Here is a 22,170-nt window from a genome sequence, read left to right as displayed (position 1 = left end):
TAAGTGACTTGCCCAGGGTCACACAGCTAGTAAGTGTCAAGTGTCTGAGGCTGCGTTTGAACTCAGGTCCTCCTGGATCCAGGGCCAGTGCTTTATCCACTGTGCCATCTGGCTGCCCCATACATACATTTTTTTTAAAAGCACATAGCAAGTTCGCTATTTTGTATATGGTCTTTTTGTTGTCATTCTTTGTACATCGAAAAGCTCCCATTTGATGATGATCATTATTAAAAAAAAAAAAAGAAGAAAAATTAAGTCTTGTCCTTGAAGAGGTAAAGATGGTACTCAAGGAAATAGTCAAAGAACAAAAGGACACTGGCCCTTTTCCCCCTGGCTGCCCCTGTTTCCGTAATTAAAGAGTAATGATGTTCTTCTTTGTACAAGCCCTTTGCTTCTCCTCTCTTGTATGCCTGCTGCCAGTCTTTTGATCATTTCACTGATCATCAGAGGGTAGGCAGGGAAAATGAAAGGTAATGGAAGCCCAATCAGTCCATATTCTTCCTTGTTAGTAGCTCTGATTAAAGTGTTCGGTGAAAGGGAAAGCTGAAGCTATTGTGTAAAATTGAAGGGTCCAAGTTTACTCATGATCTTATTTAACTCTCGAGGCTCCCTGGTCCTCCATCCCTCTATTTCATCACATACTCTCTGTCTCTTCTATTACCATAAATAATCACAGATTGAACACTTTAAAGAGGAGTTGTCCCCATTACAATTCCATTTGTCCTAAGTGCAAAAATAAATAAAAACGAGACTGGGAAATTATCCCTGTCAAGGAGAGAGTCAATTAATCAACAAGCATTTAGCAGGCTCCTACTCTGGGCAAGACATGGTACTAGGCACAGGAGTTATAAATACAAAGGACAGGGGACTGGCCAATGAGAACTCATATTTTATGAACATTCACAGGCTTGACACAATCCCCTATGTGGACTTTGGATCAAGCTTTGATATTCTGTGACCATTTCCAATCTGCTTACTACCTGATAAGGAAATGCTTTTCCAATGGCTTCTAAATCAGAACTGAGCATGCAAAAGGCCCTAAATTTTCCTGCTCTTTTTCCTGTCTGACTGCATTTTAATAAGGAGACTATAACTGCTGTAAGCCTCTAGATGGGGGCAACTTGGTATGTTTTAAGAAATTTTCAATTTTTATTTTCAGTTCCATGTTTTCCCCCTCCTTTCACCCATCCTCCCATTGAGAAGGCAAGAAATACTTATCCATTGTATATATGAAGTTATGCAAAACATATTTCTATAATAGCCATGTTGCAAAAAAAGTGAAAAAAAGATATTACAATCTACACTCAGAGTTCATTAGTTCTCTCTCTGAAGGAGAGAGTCATCACGAGTTTTTTGGAATTGTCATGGATCATGGTATTGATCATAGTGGCTAAGTCTTTCACAACTGTTTGTCATTACAATATTGGTGTTACTGTGTACGATGATCTCCTAGTTCTACTCACTTCAATTTGCATCAACTCATATAAGTCTTCCCAGGGTTTTCTGAACCATTTCTTTCATAATTTCTTACAGCACAGTAATATTCCATCACAATTATATTCTACAACTTGTTCAGCCATTACCCAATTGATGGTCATGCCCTAAATTTTCAATTCTTCACCACTCATGTGGGGGCAACTTGTAAGATTAGGAGGTAAACATTGGACAAGAGTCTTTTTTGAATGACAATACAGCATAGGAGATAGAGGACCAATCTTTGGATCAGGAAGGTTCAAGCCTTGCCCCTGTCAAATACTAGTTGTTTGAGCATAGGCAAGTCACTTAACTACACAGTACCATAGGCAAGTCTCTAATAGTAGAGTGAGAAAAACAGTGAGAAGTGAGAAAAGCAACTTTGAAAGACTCAAGAACTCAGATCAATGCAATGAAAAGCCATGATTCCAGAGGACCAATGATAAAGCATGCTGACTTTAAACTAGCAGACAGAGGAACGATAGGTACAAAATACAGGATAAGATATAATTCTTTGTCATGACCAATAGAGGAATTTTCTTTGCTTGAATATGCATATTTGTTTTGCGGGTTTTATTTCTGTCGTTGTTATTATTCATTTGGGAGGAGGGGAGGACGGAGAGAGAAACAAGGGGAGGGAGAGAAAAGAAGTGCTTATTATTTTTTTTTCTTTTTTGGTGAGGCAATTGGGGTTAAGTGACTTGCCTAGGGTCACACAGCTAGTAAGTGTTAAGTATCTGAGGCCGGATTTCAACTCAGGTCCTCTTGACTCCAGGGCCGGTGCTCCATCCACTGCGCCACCTAGCTGCCCCTATTTTTTTTTTTTTTTACATTATAAGTTAAAGACAAGTTTCTGATCACCAACACGGAGCTCTCCACACTGCTGAAATCACAAGGCCAGACCTCCTTCCACAAAAAATTAAAGAAATAATTTTTTTAAAAATTCTTCCCTAAAACCCATCCCTGTCCCCACCTATAAAATCATTGCTACCACCTTAACCACAACAGGATGGACTCCCTTTTAGTTCTTCTTTCTCTCATAATTGGGTAAAAGAAGCCCAAGGAACTCCACCTAGTCTTCCTTTCTCCTTCCCTTGAGAAGAATCCTCTTCTTGTCTGCTAAAGACTTCTACCCTACCACTTCAGAGAACTGGCAACAGACATTTGCAAGCCTGAAGGAAATCTGTAAGGCCCCACCTTCCCCTGAGAGCACAGGGTGGCCAAACCCTGTTGCTGCTCTGCAATGCCCTTAAAGGGCCCTTTCCACTGCCTGTATAAAAAGAGGGTGCAGAGGAGAAAGTGATACCCAGGCACTCAGCAGAAGCAATAGGACCGGCAGGAGCAGCAGCTGCAGCCCATACCATGGCAAATGAAGTGAAAGTCATCCTCTTGCCTCTGAAAGGGGGCCATCCTCCTGCAGGTAGGCTGACCTCTGAACTATGAACAGCTCCTGGACTGCTGTTGCTGCTGCACTGGGCTTCCTCAATTCACTCATTTCAGATCTAGAACTTCCCCCACAGAAGCAGAGAGACTTCTGAACCTTTCAGGGGATTTTTTTTTTAAACTTCATGCCCTTTGATTTCTTCTGGTGTCTTCAGGCTTCTTGGCACCTACACGAACACAGTGTCAGGCTATTATTCAAAAGAAATTTGAAATTTTCGGCAAGTCATGGGAAGATAGTATGAGTTGGTCTGAACCCTTCCCTCCCCTGCTGACCCTCTGAGTGTATATTAAGAGCATCCCCAACTGGCCAAAGGGGTTTGTTGCCATGGAAACCTTCCTCCCGGGGTTTGGGTTATAGCACTCCATTGGCTGAAAGATCTAGTGCTGGAAGAGACCTCAGAAGCAGTCTAATCCAAACCCTTCATTTTATAGTTGAAGAAACTGAGGCTCAGGGAAATGTCTTTTTTTTGCAGGGCAATGAGGGTTAAGTGACTTGCCCAGGGTCACACAGCTAGTTAAGTGTCAAGTGTCTGAGGCTGGATTTGAACTCAGGTCCTCCTGAATCCAAGGCCAGTGCTTTATCCACTGTGCCACCTAGCTGCTCCTCAGGGAAGTTTTAATGACTTACCCAAGGTACCAGAGGTAGAATTTGAACCTAGGTCAATCAAACCAGCATTTATTAAGCACCTACTTTGTGCCTGGAACTTTGCCATGCCGGGGATACCAAGGAAGGTAAGAACCCAGGCTCTGCCTTCAAGAAGCTCACATTCTATTGGAGGAGACAACTTGCAAATAAGTGCCTCCACATTATTTACAGTGTAAAGGAGAGACAGCCGGCCTCAGAGGCTGAAGGTCCTCTGGCCCAGAACAAGCGCCCTTTCTCCTGAACCATATCTCCCTCCCTAAGGCACCTGTATGGACAGTAATCATCTGAGGGAGCCGGACCAGACGGACTTCAGAAGACCCCGTCCAGCCTTAAACCCTAGGAGCTTATGCTTTGTACACATAAGAAACAGCTCTTAGCCCCAAAGTGGCACTCACAAGTGTCTCCTCCTCTTCAGCCTCTGGGTGGGCAAAGTTAAGAATGGGATAGGAAGCTGTGAAAATGTATTTGGATGAGTATGTAGGCACAAGGGGGCCAACTTGAAAAGACAGCTCCCTAGGTATTTTGCAAAGCATCCACATTTTTTTTTCCACATCTGCTATTTATAACAACCTGCTGAAAGCATGGAAATCAGTTCTATTGTAACTCATCTGCATGTGCATATGGATGGGCAACAGCCAAGAAGCCTATTTTTAGGGAGACTTCTTTCCTCGGGGTGTGTTAGCGTTCTTGTTTTCTTCCAAAAGAAATTCTGAAAAGCTCAACCTCACTGAGCTTTGTGTATCATCTAAGGCCTGGAGATACCTTCCTTCCTTGACCCAATCCTCTACAAATAACCACCAAATTGTACTTGATAGAAAGTCTGACCACAACAATGAAGGAACAAAAAGACTAAGGTTCGGGGGCTTGTCACTGGTCACCCAGATAGCAGAATCAGGTACTAAAACTTTTATTTCTGAGGTCTACTAGAAAATAAGTGCCAGGCCTAGAGTCAGGAAAACCTGTCAAATCTGACCCCAGACACAGACTAGCTGTGTGACCCTGGGCAAGTCACTTAACCTTGTTTGCCTCAGTTTCCTCAACTGTAAAATAATCTGGAGAAAGAAACCACTCCAGGATCTTTGACAAGAAAACTCCAAATGGGGACACAAAGAGTCAGACACAACTAAACAACAAAAAAGAACCTTGAGGGTAGCGACTATCTCAAATTTGTCTTTTTTATCCCCATTTCTAGGACACTCCTTGACACACAGTAAGTATTTAATACATGTTTGTTACATTGAATTGAACTTTAAAGTTCTAACTCCAGGTATTCTATGACAATAAAAAGTGTTATTTAATATATGTAATAATCAATATATCTTTATGTTTAAAGACAATGCTGCTAATTTAGTCATGGACTGCATAGACTACTCTCATTTGTGCAGCCATCTGCTTAAAAACCAAGAGACCTCAGTAAAATTATTATTAAAATAGAAAGTCCAGAATTACAATCAACTAAATTATAAAGTACCTCTGTGAAACATTGTAATACAATGAAAAGTACATGAGATCTGAGGTCAGAATACCTGCATTCAAATCCTGGCTCTGTCATTTGCTAATATATAAACTTGGGACCATTATTTAGCCTCTGTGGGTCTCAGTTTCCTTATCTGTAAAATAAGTGGGTTGAACTAAATGACTCCTAAGGTCCCTCCTAACTCCAAATTTACGATCCTATGACGGTAAACACGACAAAATGGAGATTTAATGAAAACCCTCATATTTTCCAAGGGCAACAGTATCAACACATTGAATACAGCTGAACTTCAAACCAGAAAGCTCTAGGTTCAAATCCCACTTTAGATGTTTACTAGCTGTGTGATTCAAGGAAATTCCTTGGAGCTTCAGTTTACCTCTCTATATAATAGGGATAACAATATCTCTAACATATACTTCACAGGATTGCTGTAAGAAGGGCACGGAACAGCAATTTGCAAATTCTAAAACACTCCAGAAAAGCCAACTCTTGTTATTCTGTTATTCAGGCAAGTCACCATCCTTTAGTTTGGCAGTTACTTTGATTATAATAAATTTATACTCTGTCATTTACAATGTATTAGCTTTTCTGGATCTTAGTTTCCTCATTTGCAGATTAGGAGGGTTGGACTAGGTGGTGTCTGAGGGGCTTTCCAGGACTAATTCTATGAGGCTGTGTTTTTTGTTTGTGTCTAAGTCTGAAAATGTTCATTGTAGAGTGATGTTTTCCAAATGCAACAGACATGATCTGATAATAGCTATAATAATAACTAGCATTTATATAGCGCTTTAAGGTATGCAACGAGCTTTAGGGGGAAGGAAGGGAACAAGCTTTTGTTAAGCGCCTACTATGTGCCATGTCCTAGGTGATATATATGTGTGTGTATATATATGTATATGTATGTATATGTATATGCACACATAATTTCATTTGATTCTCACAACAATGCTGAGAGGTAGGTGGCATTATTATCCCCATTTCCCCTCAGGAAACTAAGGCAAACAGGTTAAGTGAGTCACCTAGGGTAACACATCTAGGAGGTATCTGAAGCTTCCAACTCTAAGACTAGTGTTCTATCCATTGGGCCACCTAGCTGCCTATCAGAGGTCAAGAAGGTTGACCTGATCTTTGAGAGTTAAACAGTGGAATCTTGCAAATGATGACTTGAAATGGAAGTCTTATAAATTCATTACTGTGGTCACACATTAGACTACAATAATACTGGGTACCAAAGTCTGAATGATTCTATGTTAGCTACTATTACAATAGAATGGGGCAGCGGGGGGGGGGGGAGGATGAAGGAAGAAAGAAAAAAAGGAGAATGGGAGGGAGGAAGTAAAGGAGGGAGGGAGGGAAGGAAGGAAGGATGGAGGAAAGAAAGAAAAGAGAATGAGAGGGAGGAAGGAGGGAGGGAGGGAAGGAAGGAAGGAAGGAAGAAAGAAAGAAAGAAAGAAAGAAAGAAAGAAAGAAAGAAAGAAAGAAAGAAAGAAAGAAGGAAGGAAAGAAAGAAGGAAAGAAAGAAAGAAGGAAGGAAAGAAAGAAGGAAAGAAAGAAAGAAGGAAGGAAAGAAAGAAAGACAGAAAGAAAGAAAGAAAGAAAGAAAGAAAGAAAGAAAGAAAGAAAGAAAGAAAGGAAGGAAGGAAGGAAGGAAGGAAGGAAGGAAGGAAGGAAGGAAGGAAGGAAGGAAGGAAGGAAGGAAGGAAGGAAGAAAGGAAGAAAGGAAGAAAGAAAGAAAGAAAAGGAAGTCTATAACCTGTAAGATACCCACAGATACACAGAGGAAAATAGACTCTATAGAGAAGACAGCCTGACTGTAACTCTCCCCTCCTGATAGATGCTAAGGGCTGGGTGGCTTCACTTTTACACAGACATAAATATCTTATATTGCACTACAGCTAACCACAGTTAAATTTATGCTATAAAACAGGAACACATTAAATGTGAATACATTAGGAGGCCCAGGCTGTAGCTTAGCTTTGAATTTCCTGTCTCTGTTGCTTTTAGTTTCAAAAGAACCACATTACTTCAACAACATCAAAAGCAACAAAAATTGTACTTAGAAAGCATCCTGGGGAGGCCAAGTACATGATAAAGGGGAGAGAAGAATAGAGTCAGTGAATAGTTACATAGCTAAGTAACTGTTTGGTTTGGCATTAAATAAGGGACCCGCTGAGGGTTATTCCACTGAACTCAACAAACTGAGAGTCCTGTATGTCGCTGGAAGGCATTTTGGTACAATGAAAAGATAAAGGTTCCAAAGGGCTTTTTCTGTTACTTAGTACTTTCCATGTGACCTTGAACAATCAATCCATCAACAAGCATTTATTAAGTGCCTACTGTGTCCGAGGCACTGGAGATACAAATGATAATAGCCATAGCCAATGTTTCTATAACTCTTTTAAGTTTGCAAAGAGCTCATTACATATTACCTCATTTGATCCTCACCAAAAAAAACAAAAACAAACTTTGCTATTATTATATCCATTTCACAGATGAGAAAATTGAGGCTGAAAAAAAGGGGTAAGTGGCTTGCCCAGAATCACACAGATACTAAGTGTCTGAGGCAAGAGTCCAGCCTTGTATTTCTCAGGTACAAGTCCAGCATTCCATCCTCACTGTCCTCAAGGAGCTTTAGTTTGAACAACTGGACAATATATTATGAGAGTGAATATAATAGAAAGAGTACTGGATTTGGAGAAGCTGTTGTTCAGTCATTTCAGTTCTGTCCAACTCTTTAAGATCCCCTTTGGGGTTTTCTTAGCAAACACACTGGAGTCCTCTACCATTTCCTTCTCCGGATCATTTTACAGATGAGGAAACTGAGGCAAACAGGGTGAAGCGGCTTGCCCAGGGTCACATAGCTGGTAAGAGTCAGAAGACCTAACTGCAAATGCTGGCTCAGATACTAAACTGTGTGACCTTAGGTAAGTTGCTTAATTTCTGTAGTAGGGTGAACTAGATGACCTAGAAAGGCCCTTATACTTCTATGATCTTTTGATCCTACCACTGTATAGGAAGTAGGGAGCTCACCAAGCTAAGGTGAGGAGGTGGAAGGGCACGGGCATTTATATAGTACGCGCTATGTGTCAGGTACTGTGCCAAGCACCTTAGAAATATTATCTCTTTCGATCCTCACAACAATCCTGAGGAGGTAGATGCTGCTATTATTCCCATTTAACAGATGAAGAAACGGAAGCAAACAGGGGTTAAGTAACTTGCCCAGAGTCATACAGCCAGTATGTGTCTGAGACCCTATTTGAACTCAAGTCCTGACTCTAGGTCCACCTTTCTTTCCACTATGCCACCTAGTTACCTCACAAAAACGTGTGGGTCTATGTACACATGGGCTATCTTTGAAGATAATATGAGAAGGGACTAGGCAAGTAGTGACAGGCAATTTTCTACAATGGGCCACCAAGTTTTTAAGACTACCAACCTTAAAGATGGAGAATTCAAGATCCTGTTATGTTTGTTGTTTATTGACATGAAGAAAGCATTTGTTTCTACATAATAACAGTAGAATTGACGACACTCTTCAGATAAGGTATCTCTCATACATGTATTAAAAATCATATAAGACTCCATGGTTTAATAAATGCTTGTTGAGTTTAATCGAACTAATAGATAACACTGTAGAGAAACCTTGTTCAGTAATTTGTTAACATATCAAGTGAGGTATCATTTAGCAAATTTGTTTTTCCCAGTGTTATAGCGGATAGATAAAAAGTTTTCCTATTTATTTCTTAAGGTTCTTTAAATGTTCCTATTTGTAGCTAATATCATAATAATTACATAAGCCCTTCAATATTGTAAAGACTCCTAAGTGAAATCTATAGTATTTCACACAGATTTTATCTAACTATATACACTGAAAAGACAGAATGGATGAAGAACACATATTGCCAAGCTTGAAGGAAAACTGTCCATCTACATGTGTATCTTGGACAGTGCTTCACATAGATAATGATCTATATTCCAAGATTAGTAGAAGAAGGAGGCAATTAAGCCAGATTTTCTGGAGAAAGCATGGGAAACTGCCTGCTTTCATTGATCCTAAACTGTCTACTGCTTAGAAACAACAACAACTATCTTTTTAGTACCAACGTTCTATTATGATGTTTGCCTGGGAATTAATGAACACTATTATCTAAGAAGAATTAAAATTACAAATAACTCAAAGATCACTGAAAAAAATTCAAGGTGTAAGCAAACGGGATGTTCCCCCATGATGACTTGTGTGCAGAAAGCAGAGTAAGAGATGAGTTATAAAACCAGGTAAGATACTATATGTAAAGCCCTTTGTAAACCATAAAGGACTATATCAGCTATTGTTATTATTGGTAGGAGGAGTTGGTTTGCTCAACTGAGTAGAATGAGAGACAACAGATGGAGATCCTGACTGGTGAATTAGTATTCCTAAGGTACTAAAAGACAAGAAGGCTCCAGTGCTTCCTGAAAATCCTCTGTGAGGGATTTATGGTGGTGGTGGTTGTTTGTTGTTCTTGTTGTTGCTTGTCTTTTGTTCTGAAAGAGAACCATGATATGGGGAGATGATGTCATGACTTGCAGTGAATTGGATTTAAGTGAGGCAGGACTGAGCAAAGTCACCAGCTTCACTCTCTCCTCCAGAGCCATCTGGGTCCAGTGGCAAGATATACATCAGGACAACTGGAAATGGCCCTGGATATTTGAGGCAATTGGGGTTGAGTGACTTGCCCAAGGTCACACAGCTGCTAAGTGTCTAGTGTCTGAGGCCTGATTTGAACTCATGTCCTCCTGACACTAGGGCCAGTGCTCTATCCACTGTGCCACCTAGCTTCCCCCCATAGGATATGTGGTAACATATAGACAAGGGTTGCATGTGATAAAAAGTTTTGGAAGTTGAAAGAATATTTTTAATTGACTAGTTTAATTTGGGGGCTAAAGCTGATTGGGGTACTTAATCTGGGACTGTTGACTAACTGGCTATCTGATCTGCTGTTAATTTAATATGGGCCGTTTATAAAGGTCCACCACACTGCTCCCAAATTGATAAACTAAAGATTAAGAAGCCTCTTAACTAAATAATCAAAGCAGAATTTATTTATGAGATACTATTTAGAATTAGGAATACAGGGAAATAAAATGTGCAACCTGACTGCTTTCCACTGTGTCTCTTTCCCACCTGCTGCTCTTCGAACTTTTTGAATACAATAAGGGACTTAGCCATCTCCAGCCTCAGGGCATGTTACACTTTCCCTGGTTTGTAATAAGGCCTGTAACCTTTTTAATACAATAAGGGCCTTAGCCGTGCCCCGCCTCAGGGCATTCAGGTCCTTTATTCTAAGCCCCTTTCACTTTGTAAATCCCCTCCTAACTTTTCTCTCCTCCTTACTGCCACTGTTGAACCCGTGTTTTTCTCTCACCGACCTTCTGTCTGTCTGCTCCGTCTGCCCTTCGGCCTCTCTTTTCCCTGCTCCTAGTCCTTCTCGTCTTCTCCTGCGTCCTTGTAGCCCCGTCTCTAGTCTGAACTTTGCCGTCTCCTCAGCTGCCACTTGACCTCTTCTTGTCTGTCCGAACCTCTTCTCAGCCTCTCTCGTCCTCCCCCCGAACAAACTGTTCCATCCTTGTCCGCCCTCCTCTAGTCAGCCACCTGTCTCCTTGTCCAAACCCCCTGCTGTCTAACTCCCAGGTCTATATATACCTTTTCTTCTCTCCACTCAAATCTCAGGGCTTTCTGGGCCCCCACAGGCCAAGCTAATCCACCAGCCAGAGCTGCGGCTGGTGTGTGGGGGAGTGCGCACCAGCTAGGCTACACCAGAGCCCAACATCTCTCAGATACCTCCGCGCAGGTCAGAGGGAGCTGGGGGCTTTTTCCTCCAGCTGTCTGACCTGGCGTCTTGTACAGTCAGCCCACGGGGCTTTCCGGCTCAGCTGAAGCAAGAGGGAGGGGGAGAGACCCTGAGGGCCTAAGGCTTTCTAATCTCAGCCTAAAGGTAGGGTCCCCAAATCAAAATAAATTTCCACAAAGTATTGTGGTCTGTGTACCAGTGGAGGGAATGCCCACAATGTTGAAATCACAAGTCCAAAAAATCAAAGTATCAAGCAAAACACAATTAAACAAACAAACAAAAATTTCCAGTAATGGTAGATGTATTCATTTTTTTTTTTTTTGGTGAGGCAATTGGGGTTAAGTGACTTGCTTAGGGTCACACAGCTAGTAAGTGTTAAGTGTCTGAGGCCGAATTTGAACTCAGGTCCTCCTGACTCCAGAGCTGGTGCTCTATCCACTGTGCCACCTAGCTGCCCCAGATGTATTCTTTTTTTTTTTTTTTTAGTGAGGCAATTGCAGGGTTAAGTGACTTGCCCAGGGTCACACAGCTAGTAAGTGTTAAGTGTCTGAGGCCGGATTTGAACCCAGGTTCTCCTGACTCCAGGGCCGGTGCTCTATCCACTGCGCCACCTAGCTGCCCCCCAGATGTATTCATTTTTAATGAAGTTCAGGTACTTTGTAAAAATTCACCCAGATAAGTACTTTGATGCAGTCCTAGAGCTCAGAATTCTTTCTATCATAGGTGGTGAAGTAGATAGAGCACTAGGCATGGAGTTAGGAAGACCCAAGTTCAAATCCAACCTCAGACACTTACCAACTGTGTGATTCTAGGCAAGTCAATTAAATGCTTGCCTCAGTTTCTTCATTTGTAAATGAGGATAACAATAACACTCACCACCCAGGTTTGGTGGCCTTAAAAACTTGGTGGCCCATTGTAGAAAATTGCCTGTGACTACTTGCCTATTCCCTTCTAGTGTTATCTTCAAAGATAGCCTGTGTGAACATAGAACATTCTCATAAAGATTTCATAGGAACAGTTTTCCCTCAATTGCTTTTTACCATTTTGGGAATGATATTGTTCATCCTCTGTCCCAAGTTTTTAAGACAAAGAAGAGAGTGGGAGGGAAAGAGAAATAAGAGAGGAGGGGAGATTCTTTACTACAACAATAGAATGTTATCACAGGAAGGAACACTAGACATCATTTATTCCAACTTTCCATTGTCTACAACCTTTCTGTCAGGGAACATACACTTAAATTGTCAAGGAACCAGGAGTATGTCGGAGCCAGCTCTAACCAGCTTGCAACAGACCATTGTTATTTATTTATTTATTTTTTAGTGAGGCAATTGGGGTTAAGTGACTTGCCCAGGGCCACACAGCTAGTAAGTGTTAAGTGTCTGAGGCCAGATTTGAACTCAGGTCCTCCTGACTCCAGGGCAGGTGCTCTATCCATTGTGCCACCTAGCTGCCCCCCATTATTAAATTTTTAATGTGAGTGTTTACACCTTACTGTTTACACTTTGGGCATCTAAGTGGCACAGTAGTTATAACACTGGGGCTGGAATCAGGAAGTCTTAAGTTCAAATCTGGCCTCAGACACTAGCTGTGTGACCTTGGGCAAGTAACTTAACCCTGTTTGCCTCAGTTTCCTCATTTATAAAATAAGCTGGAGAAGGAAATGGCAAGCCAATCCAATATCTTTGCCAAGAAAACCCCAAATGGGGTCATGAAGAATTGGATACAACTGAAATGACTCAACAGTAGCACCTCAGAAATCAACAATTGCTTCAAATCAAGACTAGAGTTGTTGTTTTGTTGATTGTCTGGACTTAAGAAAGTGTAACAGTGCAAATTAAATTTAAAGGTGTGTGCATGCATCCCCATGCCCCCTCCCCTCACTAAACATTTACCAGCACACAAGCCTCCATTGCTTTATAAATATTGCTTGAGCAGTAGAACGCTCAGAAAATGAAGTCATTACCAGACTGAAGGTATGGTGACTGAAAGCTAACATAATAATTGTACTTTAAGGTTTGCAAAGTGCCTTATACCCATTATCTCACTTGAGCCTCACAAGCCTTGTCATTTTTTTAAGCTTGCATTCCTAGACTCAAAATCTATCTCCCTAACACTTCTATCCATCAGTGCTAATTCTGACCTCTGGAATTATAGAGAATATCTAGGGACTCTTCTGGAAAGTGATCACAGTATCGTGGAAAGAATGGCAGACGTTGAGTCAGGGGGACTTGGCTTAAATCCCAGCCATGACACATACTGCATGACGTTGAGCAAGCTTCTTTAACTTCTCTGGACCCCAGTTTTCCAATCCATAAAACAAGGTTAATTATGGTCCTGTTCTATGCTGTCTTCTTCAACAAACTGCCGCCTCTGTCACCCTCTCACTCTTGACTGGTTTGGTGTTGTCATCTCGGGGAAAAGCCTCCATCTATGTGATAGTTGTTTTAATATATTAGATTTGATTCTTTTTGCTTCTATGTTTGTGAATAAAGGACTGTCGACAGCTAAACTATATCTGTGTGGTCAACTCATGCCTTCCTTATAATTAAATCACACTGAAACAAAGCAGAAAGGGGGAAAGGGAAAGTTTTCTTAGTGTTGGTAACAAAATCAAGCATCTAGTTGCATAAATGCACACAGGTCACGCCACTAGACTGATGGAATAAGTCCTGATACTTATAAAAAAAGGCAGTTAGTTGAGTAAAAAACATGAGAGCCGCGGAAGAGCTGGGGACTAGAATAACCAAAGCCTTGCTGTTGAACAAGATTGGGCAAGAGGAAAGCAGACCCACCCCACCCCTCCCATTCCATTTCCCAGAACTTGGAGGATGGCAGGTCCATTTTCCACAAGTGTTTCTCCCCTCCATGATGTCTTCAGGGGTAAGATTGGAAGCCAGATAACTGGTATCAGGGCCATTACTACTCTTATAGGTCTTGGGCTCAGGGTCCTGGCCTGTTTCCATCAGGATATCAAGGGAGGTGGTGGGTGATCAAGGTGAAATAGTAATGGTTTGACTCAGCTGGATCATACCACCCCTTGTCTCGCCTGTAAAGTGCCTTGCTACTTCAGCTAGTCTGGTTTGCCTACCCTGTATATTTCTGGACTCTTTTAAGAAAAAGTTTCATTTTGCATTTTAAGACTGTATCAGAGAGGGGGCGGCTAGGTGGCACAGTGGATAAAGCACTGACCCTGGATTCAGGAGTACCTGAGTTCACTTGACACTAGCTGTGTGACCCTGGGCAAGTCACTTAACCCCCATTGCCCCCCCCAAAAAAAAACAAAAAAAAAAGAATGTAAGCTCATTAAAATAATAGCTAATAGCTACTAGCATTAAAAAAGACTGTATCGGAGGATATAATTTTACTCATACTTGACTTTTACTGTTGTCCTTTGAGTTTTTTCTTTAATATGAATATCTAATTGAAATCTAAAGTATACAAGGTACCAGAAAAGCACCCCCCCTCTTTTTTTTTCTTGTCTGAATGAACCTAGCAAAATCCCAACAAAAATCATATAGGCATTGAATGAAGAATTCTTTGGTCTTTCCAGAAGTGCTTTCAGGAATAGAATAGATTTTCTTCATTTTTTGTTCTATTTTAAATAGTTATAGAAAACTGCAGATATTACATATCCATAAGAAGAATTAATGAGTTCAAACAAATTTACATACATTCAGGGTTGGGTTTTGTTTTTTTTTTTTTTAATCTGACTGCTTTTGAATTCACAGATTTCCTGGACATACGGAGAAAAAAAGAATTTGATTTGACATGTTCACTGAAATAGATTATTCTTTCTCAAAAGTTGATTTCATCTGACATTGTTCAACACTTGAATTGTTGTTGTTAGGTCATCTGTAGCCTAATTAGTGCTAATTGGTTTTATGAATGGCAAGATTATTAATGCAATGTAATTAACTTAGAACATTTGTATTTGAGGGGTTTGGGGTCTGCATCATAATGAGGGGCGGTCCTTATACTTATGGGCACCTATGTTGAATGAAACCCATGTTATCATGATTTTAAACATATCCCACATTATTTGGCCTTCAGAAATCTTGGCTGGAAATGGCAACTACAAAATGGAGATATCACATTATAATTCCCAATCATGCAAAAACATGGTTAGATAATTATTTTCTTAAGTAGAAGGCCTGAGGGAATCTACGTGAATCTGAGTGAATGACTCTTGTCTCTATTGTTCACTATCTGTGTAACTTTGCAAAAGTCACTTAATCTCACTACACCTCATTCCTTGATCTGTCATTCACCTGTAAAATGGGATTGGCCCAGATCAAAGGTGTGAAATTTAAGGCCTACTTGCTGCATGCAGCAGCAACAATGCTCAGTGCAAGTTGAACCAGATTGAAATGTAATTGGGAAGTATTTAGCAAAATAAATAAAAATACAATAAAACATAGCTAATGCCAATTTGTTGTTTGCTGAGTCAATATGTGACCCACTGGGGTCGTTTCTATTTGGATTTTACACCTCTCAACTAAATTACCTACTCAGACTCCCCGCCCCTCTTCCAGTCATCATGGAGGGAAGAAATACCTGTGTTCTTCTAAATGAAAGAAACATGCAATTAATTATATGAGCCTACTCTATGCCAGGTCCTGTGCTAAGCATTTTACAAATACTATCTTATTTGATCCTTAAAGCAACCCTGGGAGATAGATGCTATTATAATTCCCATTTTATAGTTGAGGAAACTGAGGCAAATAGAGGTTAAGTGACTTGCCCAGGGTAATACAGCTAGTAAGTGTCTGAGCCACAATTTGAACTCACACCATTCTGCCTCCAGGCACTGAGCCACCTAGCTGCCTTACAATTAATTAGTATTATCCTCCCCAAATATAGAGCCATAAATTTAGAAGTTAGAAGATACCTCAGAGAAACCTGGAGGGTCTTGCGTGAGCTGATGATGAGTGAGATGAGCAGAACCAGAAGAACATTGTACACAGTATCATCAGCATTGAGTGTTGATCTACTGTGATATACTATATTCTTCTCACCAATGCAATGGTGCAGAAGAGTTCCAGGGAACTCGTGATGGAAGAGGATCTCCAAATCCAAGACAAAAAAAAAAAAAAAAAGAACTGCGGAGTATAGATGCTGAATGAACCATACTATTTCTTTTGTTTTTGATGCTGTTGGTTTTTTTTTTCTATTTTGAGGTTTTTCATCATTGCTCTGATTTTTTCTCTTATAACATGACTAATGCAGAAATAGGATTAATGTAATTATGTGTATATATATATATATATATATATATATATATATATATATATAACACCTATATCAGATTACCTGCTGAGTAGGTGTGGTTGGAGGGAGGGGAGGGAGGGAGAAAAATCTGAAATTGTAAAGCTTGTATAAACAAAAGTTGAGAACTATCTTTACATGTAACGCAAAAAAATAAAATACTTTATTAATTTAAAAAAAAAAAAGAAGATACCTCAGAGGCCAGTTTGTCCATTCCCTTCATTTTACAGAGCATGGAACTAAAGCCCAGGGAGGTTAAGTGACTTGCCTAAAATAGCAAAAGTAGTTAAATAGTGAGTGATTCATAGTGAAAGTTCTTTCTGTTGTACTATGGTGCCTCGCAGCAAAAACCTGAGGTTTGTCTTTTTTTTTCTTCTTCTTCTTCTGGTCTAACCACATTACAGGGAGAAGATAAACAAGCAGGCTACTGAGACGATTTTTTAAGTGAAAGGTTTTCTTTATGCTGCTTTAGCACAACTTTTACTGTACTACTTTAAGTAGAGTTATAATTAAGTGATCTTTTAAGCTTCAGGCTATCTGTCCCTCTAAAGTTGCAATGTTTAAAACCCAAGGCTGTCAGTAAGAGAGCAAACCTTCCTACGGCTCTTTTGGGGAGCTCTAACATCTCTGCTCCTTCTCTTTGCAGTCAAAGCCGGAAGAATGCGAGTTTCCAAAAAACAAGAAACTGCAGTTGTGGAGAGAAATGCCAAAAAGGGGGGACTAGAGAAGACTAGGTAAGGATTGTTTGTCAAGAAGCTCACTTCCCCATCACCACCCTCAGCTCTGGGGAAATCCCCTCGGTTGTAATGAAGGCCTTCAGGTCTTCTGTTACCTAGTTTAAATAGGGCTCGCCTTGTTTTGTCCTGGACCAAGGAGGGAAATAGACACAACCTGGCAGAATCTAGGAAACCCTTTATCTGTCACATCATAAGGGTTGGGAAGAGAAGGGAAAGGGAAGGAACATTTATTAAGCACCTACTATATTTTCGGCACTGCGCTAATTGCTTTGGTTTTTGGTTTGTTTGTTTTTTTAGTGAGGCAATTGGGGTTAAGTGACTTACCCAGGGTCACACAGCTAGTAAGTGTTAAGTGTCTGAGGCTGGATTTGAACTCAGGTACTCCTGACTCCAGGGCTGGTGCTCTATCCACTGTGCCACCTAGCTGCCCCTTGGAGCTTCTTTCAGATATATAGTTATATATCTCTTTTTTTTTTTTTTTTTTTTTTGGTGAGGCAGTTGGGATTAAGTGACTTGCCCAGGGTCACACAGCTAGTAAGTGTTAAGTGTCTGGGGTCGGATTTGAACTCAGGTACTCCTGACTCCAGGGCCGATGCTCTATCCACTGCACCACGTAGCCCCACTAATTACTTTGTAAATATCATCTCCTTTGATCCTCACAACAACCCTGTGAGGTAGGTGCTATTATTTATGCCCATTTTGTAGTTGAGGAAACTGAGGCAGATAGAAGTCAAGTGTTTTGCCTAAGGGCATATAGCTAGTAAGTCTCCAAAGCCGGATTTGAATTCAGGTCTTCCTGACTCCAGGTTCAGTGTTGGAGCTGTCAGGGAGCTAGAAAGTGAAAATGAGATTTAAAGGGGAGGTGGCTGCCTCCACAATCACTTTGTGATTGGGGTCTTTGAATGCTGGCATTTACACAATGCTTCAATGTTCACAGACACTTGTGGTGCTCTAAACAATCCTGTGAGCTAGGTAGTCCAGGTGTTATTAATGCCCTTTTGCAAAGCCCCAGAGAGATTTGAGTCACTAGCTCAAGTATCTAGGGGAGCAGAAACTGGGATCAAAACTTCCAACTCCCAATCCACTTCTCCATTGCTTGCATCCAAAGCTAATGCAGTTCCCTCCATACTATTTTCAGATCACTTTTTAAAATATTGTCCTAAACCTGACCTGCTTTTTTTTTTTTTACGGGGCAATGGGGGTTAAGTGACTTGCCCAGGGTCACACAGCTAATAAGTGTCAAGTGTCTGAGGCCGGATTTGAACTCAGGTACTCCTGAATCCAGGGCCGGTGCTTTATCCACTGCGCCACGTAGCCACCCTGACCTGCTTTTATAAGATGCTTTTGGGAACAAGACTCGCAAATTTAAAATGAATACTTTTGGGGTTTTAAATTCTCCACTCAATTATTTAGAAACTAATGGTCACTATATTCGGCATATCCGGAAAGGCATTGAATTGGTTTTCCCCTTGCTAATTCTGCCACATCCTTGACACACTACATTATGCCCAGAGCTAAGCAGTGGAAAATTGTTAGTTAATTCTGTACACAAACATCCAGAAAAATTCTAAATACCATTTAAGGAAAGAGAATTAAAAGTGGGGGGAGGGGAATAGTGTATTCAGCAGATAATGAAACATATAGACCTTGTTACTCCAAGAAGACATTATTATAGAAAATATTCAAGGAAGATTTGATTAAATTTATGGATGACAGGTTTGTAATGGGGCATTAAAAGAAAGTCAAGGGCATTTAGGGGCCATCATTTTTAGGTCAACTTCATAGGGATTTACCAATGTCAGAGACAAAATATTGGACTCAATGGAACATTGGGTGTGACTTTTCTTGGTTTTTTTTTGGGGGGGAAAGAATATTTAAACCTACTCCTTCTAAAAATTGTTTACCTCCCAACCTCTGTTCTATTTTATCTTGAAGAGGAGGAAATATGCTAACGATTTTTTCCATATTCTTAAAATAAAGTACCTGTTCGCCTCATTAGCAACAGCTACTTAATAAGAGATAATAAAAGAAAAATAACAATGATATAGGGGAAACAAGCAATTAAATTAAAACCTGTTTCAGTTGAAATCGCTGGTGCAAATATAGGACAAGTTAATTATGATAAGTTGTTCTTTTTTTCCAGGCCTGGAATTTAAGAATTAAAAGTCCATGTCTTTGAGCAACCAAACATAAAAAAAAGACCCTTCAAGATCAGCTAAGTTTAACGGCCTCATTTGGTAGTTGAGAAAGCTAAAAAACAGAGTTCAAATGGTTTGCCCAAATAGTAATTAGCAGAAGTAGGATTTGAATGCAGGCCTTCTGATTTCAGAGCCTCTGTTCTTTCCACTATTCCTACCATCTTATGTAAAATGGTCATGGGAGTCCATTCTAATATGGTACAGGTTGATGGATCCTAGGTGGGATCTCCATGGTAACACCAGGTTACACACTTGCGCTAGAAACTCCTGAGTTCCTCACTGTCAATCCATGCTGGACTCCCAAACAGACATGAAAGCACAGGTTTCAAACTGGTTTACAAACAGAAGCTAGCCTACTCATCCTAGGGTGATGTATTTAATATTCTTCCAAAACTTGCCATGGTGTTGACTTCAATCTCAGAGATTTGTCCCATAAGTTCAGGTGTGGTGTCCCAATGGAAGGTCTAGGAATAGTCAGGTACCATAGCTTCCTGGTATCAAGGTGTCCAGTATCAACAAGGCTAATACAAAGTCGGTCAAGGCCCAGAGGCAAAGAGTATGTCCCTATAACATCCATGCAAAGTTTCTGACATACAGTCAGAGTAGGGCTGGACAAAAGGCTTGTCTATATCCTATAGCAAAGTATTTGGTAATGCCAGTCAATTAAATTCAAAAGCTATTTATTAAGTGAGTACTGTGTTCCAAGCACTGTGCTAATTGCTGAGGATACAAAGACAGACATAAAATAGTCCCTATCCTCAAAGAACTTACATTCTATTAAGAGAATACAGGGGCAGGTAGGTGGCACAGTGGATAGAGCACCGTCCCTGGATTCAGGAAGATCTGAGTTCAAATTTGACCTCAGACACTTGACACTTACTAGCTGTGTGACCCTGGGCAAGTCACTTAACCCTCATTGCCCCACCGAGAGAGAGAGAGAGAGAGAGAGAGAGAGAGAGAGAGAGAGAGAATACAACATGGGGGGGTAACGGGGCGGAGCCAAGATGGTGGAGGAAAAGCATTAAACTCTCAGAGCTCCTCACACAATTACTCCAAAAAGAATACATGTATAGATAGTCAGTCAATAAACATTTGTTAAGTACCTACATTGTTACAGGCATTGTGCTAGAGAAGAGATAAATAGATACAACATATATCCAAATTAAATACAAACTAATTTGGGGGAGGAGGGGGGAATCACATAGGAGGTGACCCCTGAGCTGTGTTTTGAAGGAAATAAGAAATTATTAGCAGAGATCAGAAGAGGACCATCTGTGCAAAGGCATGTAGAAGGAATAGAGAGCCAGCCAGTTTGGCTAAAATGGAGAGTATAGGAAGGGGATTACAATTTAATGAGGCTGGAAGGGGAGGTGGAAGACATATTGTAGAGATTTTTAAATGCCTGGTTGACTAATTTTTAATTTATCCTAGAAGTAATAGATAGTCATTGGAGATTTTTCTTTAGTAGAAGGGATACATAATTTTAAGAATATCAGTTTGACAGTTTTTTGTAGGATAGATGGGAGAGGAGATAGGCTGGAAACAGGGAGACCGATTGGGGGAAGGGAAAGGAAGAGGAGAGAATAAGGATTTATATAGTACTTACTATGTTCTAGTTACTGTGCTAAGTGCTTTTACAAATATTAGATTATTTATTCCTCACAACAACCCTGTGAGGTAGGTTCTATTATTCCTTCCCCTGTGGTATCTAGCTGCTGTAAGAAGGATAGAAGGAAGGTTATATTGTTAATCCAGGTGAGAAGTGATAAAAGCCCAAACAAGAGTAGAAGCTGAGTGAGTCTACTCACTCTACTCTCTACTACTACTCCCTTGAAAAGGGATGGCTATGGCAGGTATTGTGAGTGTAGACTTGGCAACTGATTGCATTTGGGAGTTGAGAGATAGGAAGGAATGAAAGGATGATGGTGTTCTCACAAGAAATACAGAAGTTTGAAGGAGGAAGTAGGGCATTTTCAAGGAAAACATTTTGGACATGTTGAATTTAAGATAAGACATCTAGGTGGTGACATCCAGCAAAAGGTTCATGATGTGGGACTGCAATTCAAAGGCATAATTAGGACTAGAGATATTGATTTAGCAGTCGCTAACAAAGAACTGATCTTTGAATTTCTGGGATCTAGTGAGATAGCACATGGAGAGAATGTAGAGAGAGAAGAAAAGGTTCAAGACAGAACCTTGGAAGACACACACACGGAGTGGTCAGAAAGATGAGGATCCATCAAGATAAAAGGAGGACAAAGAAGAAAGGCTATCCAGGAGAAAGGGGTGGTTGACAAGCCCCAAAGCTATAGAAGGGTCAAGTAAAATTAAGACTGAGGAAAGACTATTGAATTTATCAAGTAAGAGATCTTTAGTATCCTTAGGTAGATCAATATGAGTTAATTAACAATTCTGAGATACAGATTGCAAGGATTGAGAAATGAGTGGGAGGTAAGGAAGTGGAGACAATAAGTATAGACCACCCTTTCTAGAAGTTTGGTTGTGAAAAGGAGAAATTATATGGGGCAATCATTTAAAAGGAAACCGGGGTCATTTGAAGACTTTGTGGGTTTTTTTGGGGGGCGGGGTTGTTTTAAACAATGAGAAAGATTTGGGTGTACATGTAGCCATCATGGAAGATGCCAACCAAGAAGGAAAAATAGATGATGAGAGAAAGGACTGGGGCAAGCTGCTGGAAGTAACAGGAGAGGATAGGATGAAGAATAAAAATGGCAGGGTTAACTTTGGCATAAAGAAATACCACTTCTTTATTAGTGACTAGTACAAAGGAGGAGAGAATAGTGGCTAAGCAAGGGGTGTGAGGTGTAGAGTAGGGGTAAACCAGGTCTACTGAGAGGGAGAAGGGAAGATGATATAAGAAGTTTGAGGACAGAGGATGTTTGGAATACAAAACTTTGTGGTGTTGGCCACGAAGCAAAGATGGCCCAGTTGAGAGTAGATAAGATAAAATGATGAACTGGTTGGTTTAGAAAAACAGGAAAGACTTAGATATGAAGGAAGATTCTATCCACCTCTAGAAAAAGAACTGATATTGAAATATGCATAGTATGGTCTTACATATATGTATATTTGTGTATAT

At 40.5% G+C, this 22,170-nt stretch overlaps 1 protein-coding gene across 1 annotated transcript in view; it reads left to right on the top strand.

Annotated features, from left to right (window-relative positions):
* The first annotated feature begins 2,771 nt into the window (after window positions 1–2,771).
* DAPL1 (death associated protein like 1) overlaps window positions 2,772–22,170 on the top strand; it is a 37,952-nt gene continuing 18,553 nt past the window's right edge. Inside the window, exons 1-2 of the mRNA XM_043997444.1 lie at window positions 2,772–2,893; window positions 16,782–16,869. Of these exons, the coding sequence (XP_043853379.1) occupies window positions 2,836–2,893; window positions 16,782–16,869 (146 nt within the window). The 5' untranslated portion in view covers window positions 2,772–2,835. The remainder of the gene's footprint in view (window positions 2,894–16,781; window positions 16,870–22,170) is intronic.

Source organism: Dromiciops gliroides, chromosome 3 (assembly GCF_019393635.1).
Source record: "Dromiciops gliroides isolate mDroGli1 chromosome 3, mDroGli1.pri, whole genome shotgun sequence".
Classification (NCBI taxonomy): Eukaryota; Metazoa; Chordata; class Mammalia; order Microbiotheria; family Microbiotheriidae; genus Dromiciops; species Dromiciops gliroides.
Note: the sequence above shows the minus strand (reverse complement) of the source record. Positions and strands in the feature narration are given on the sequence as shown.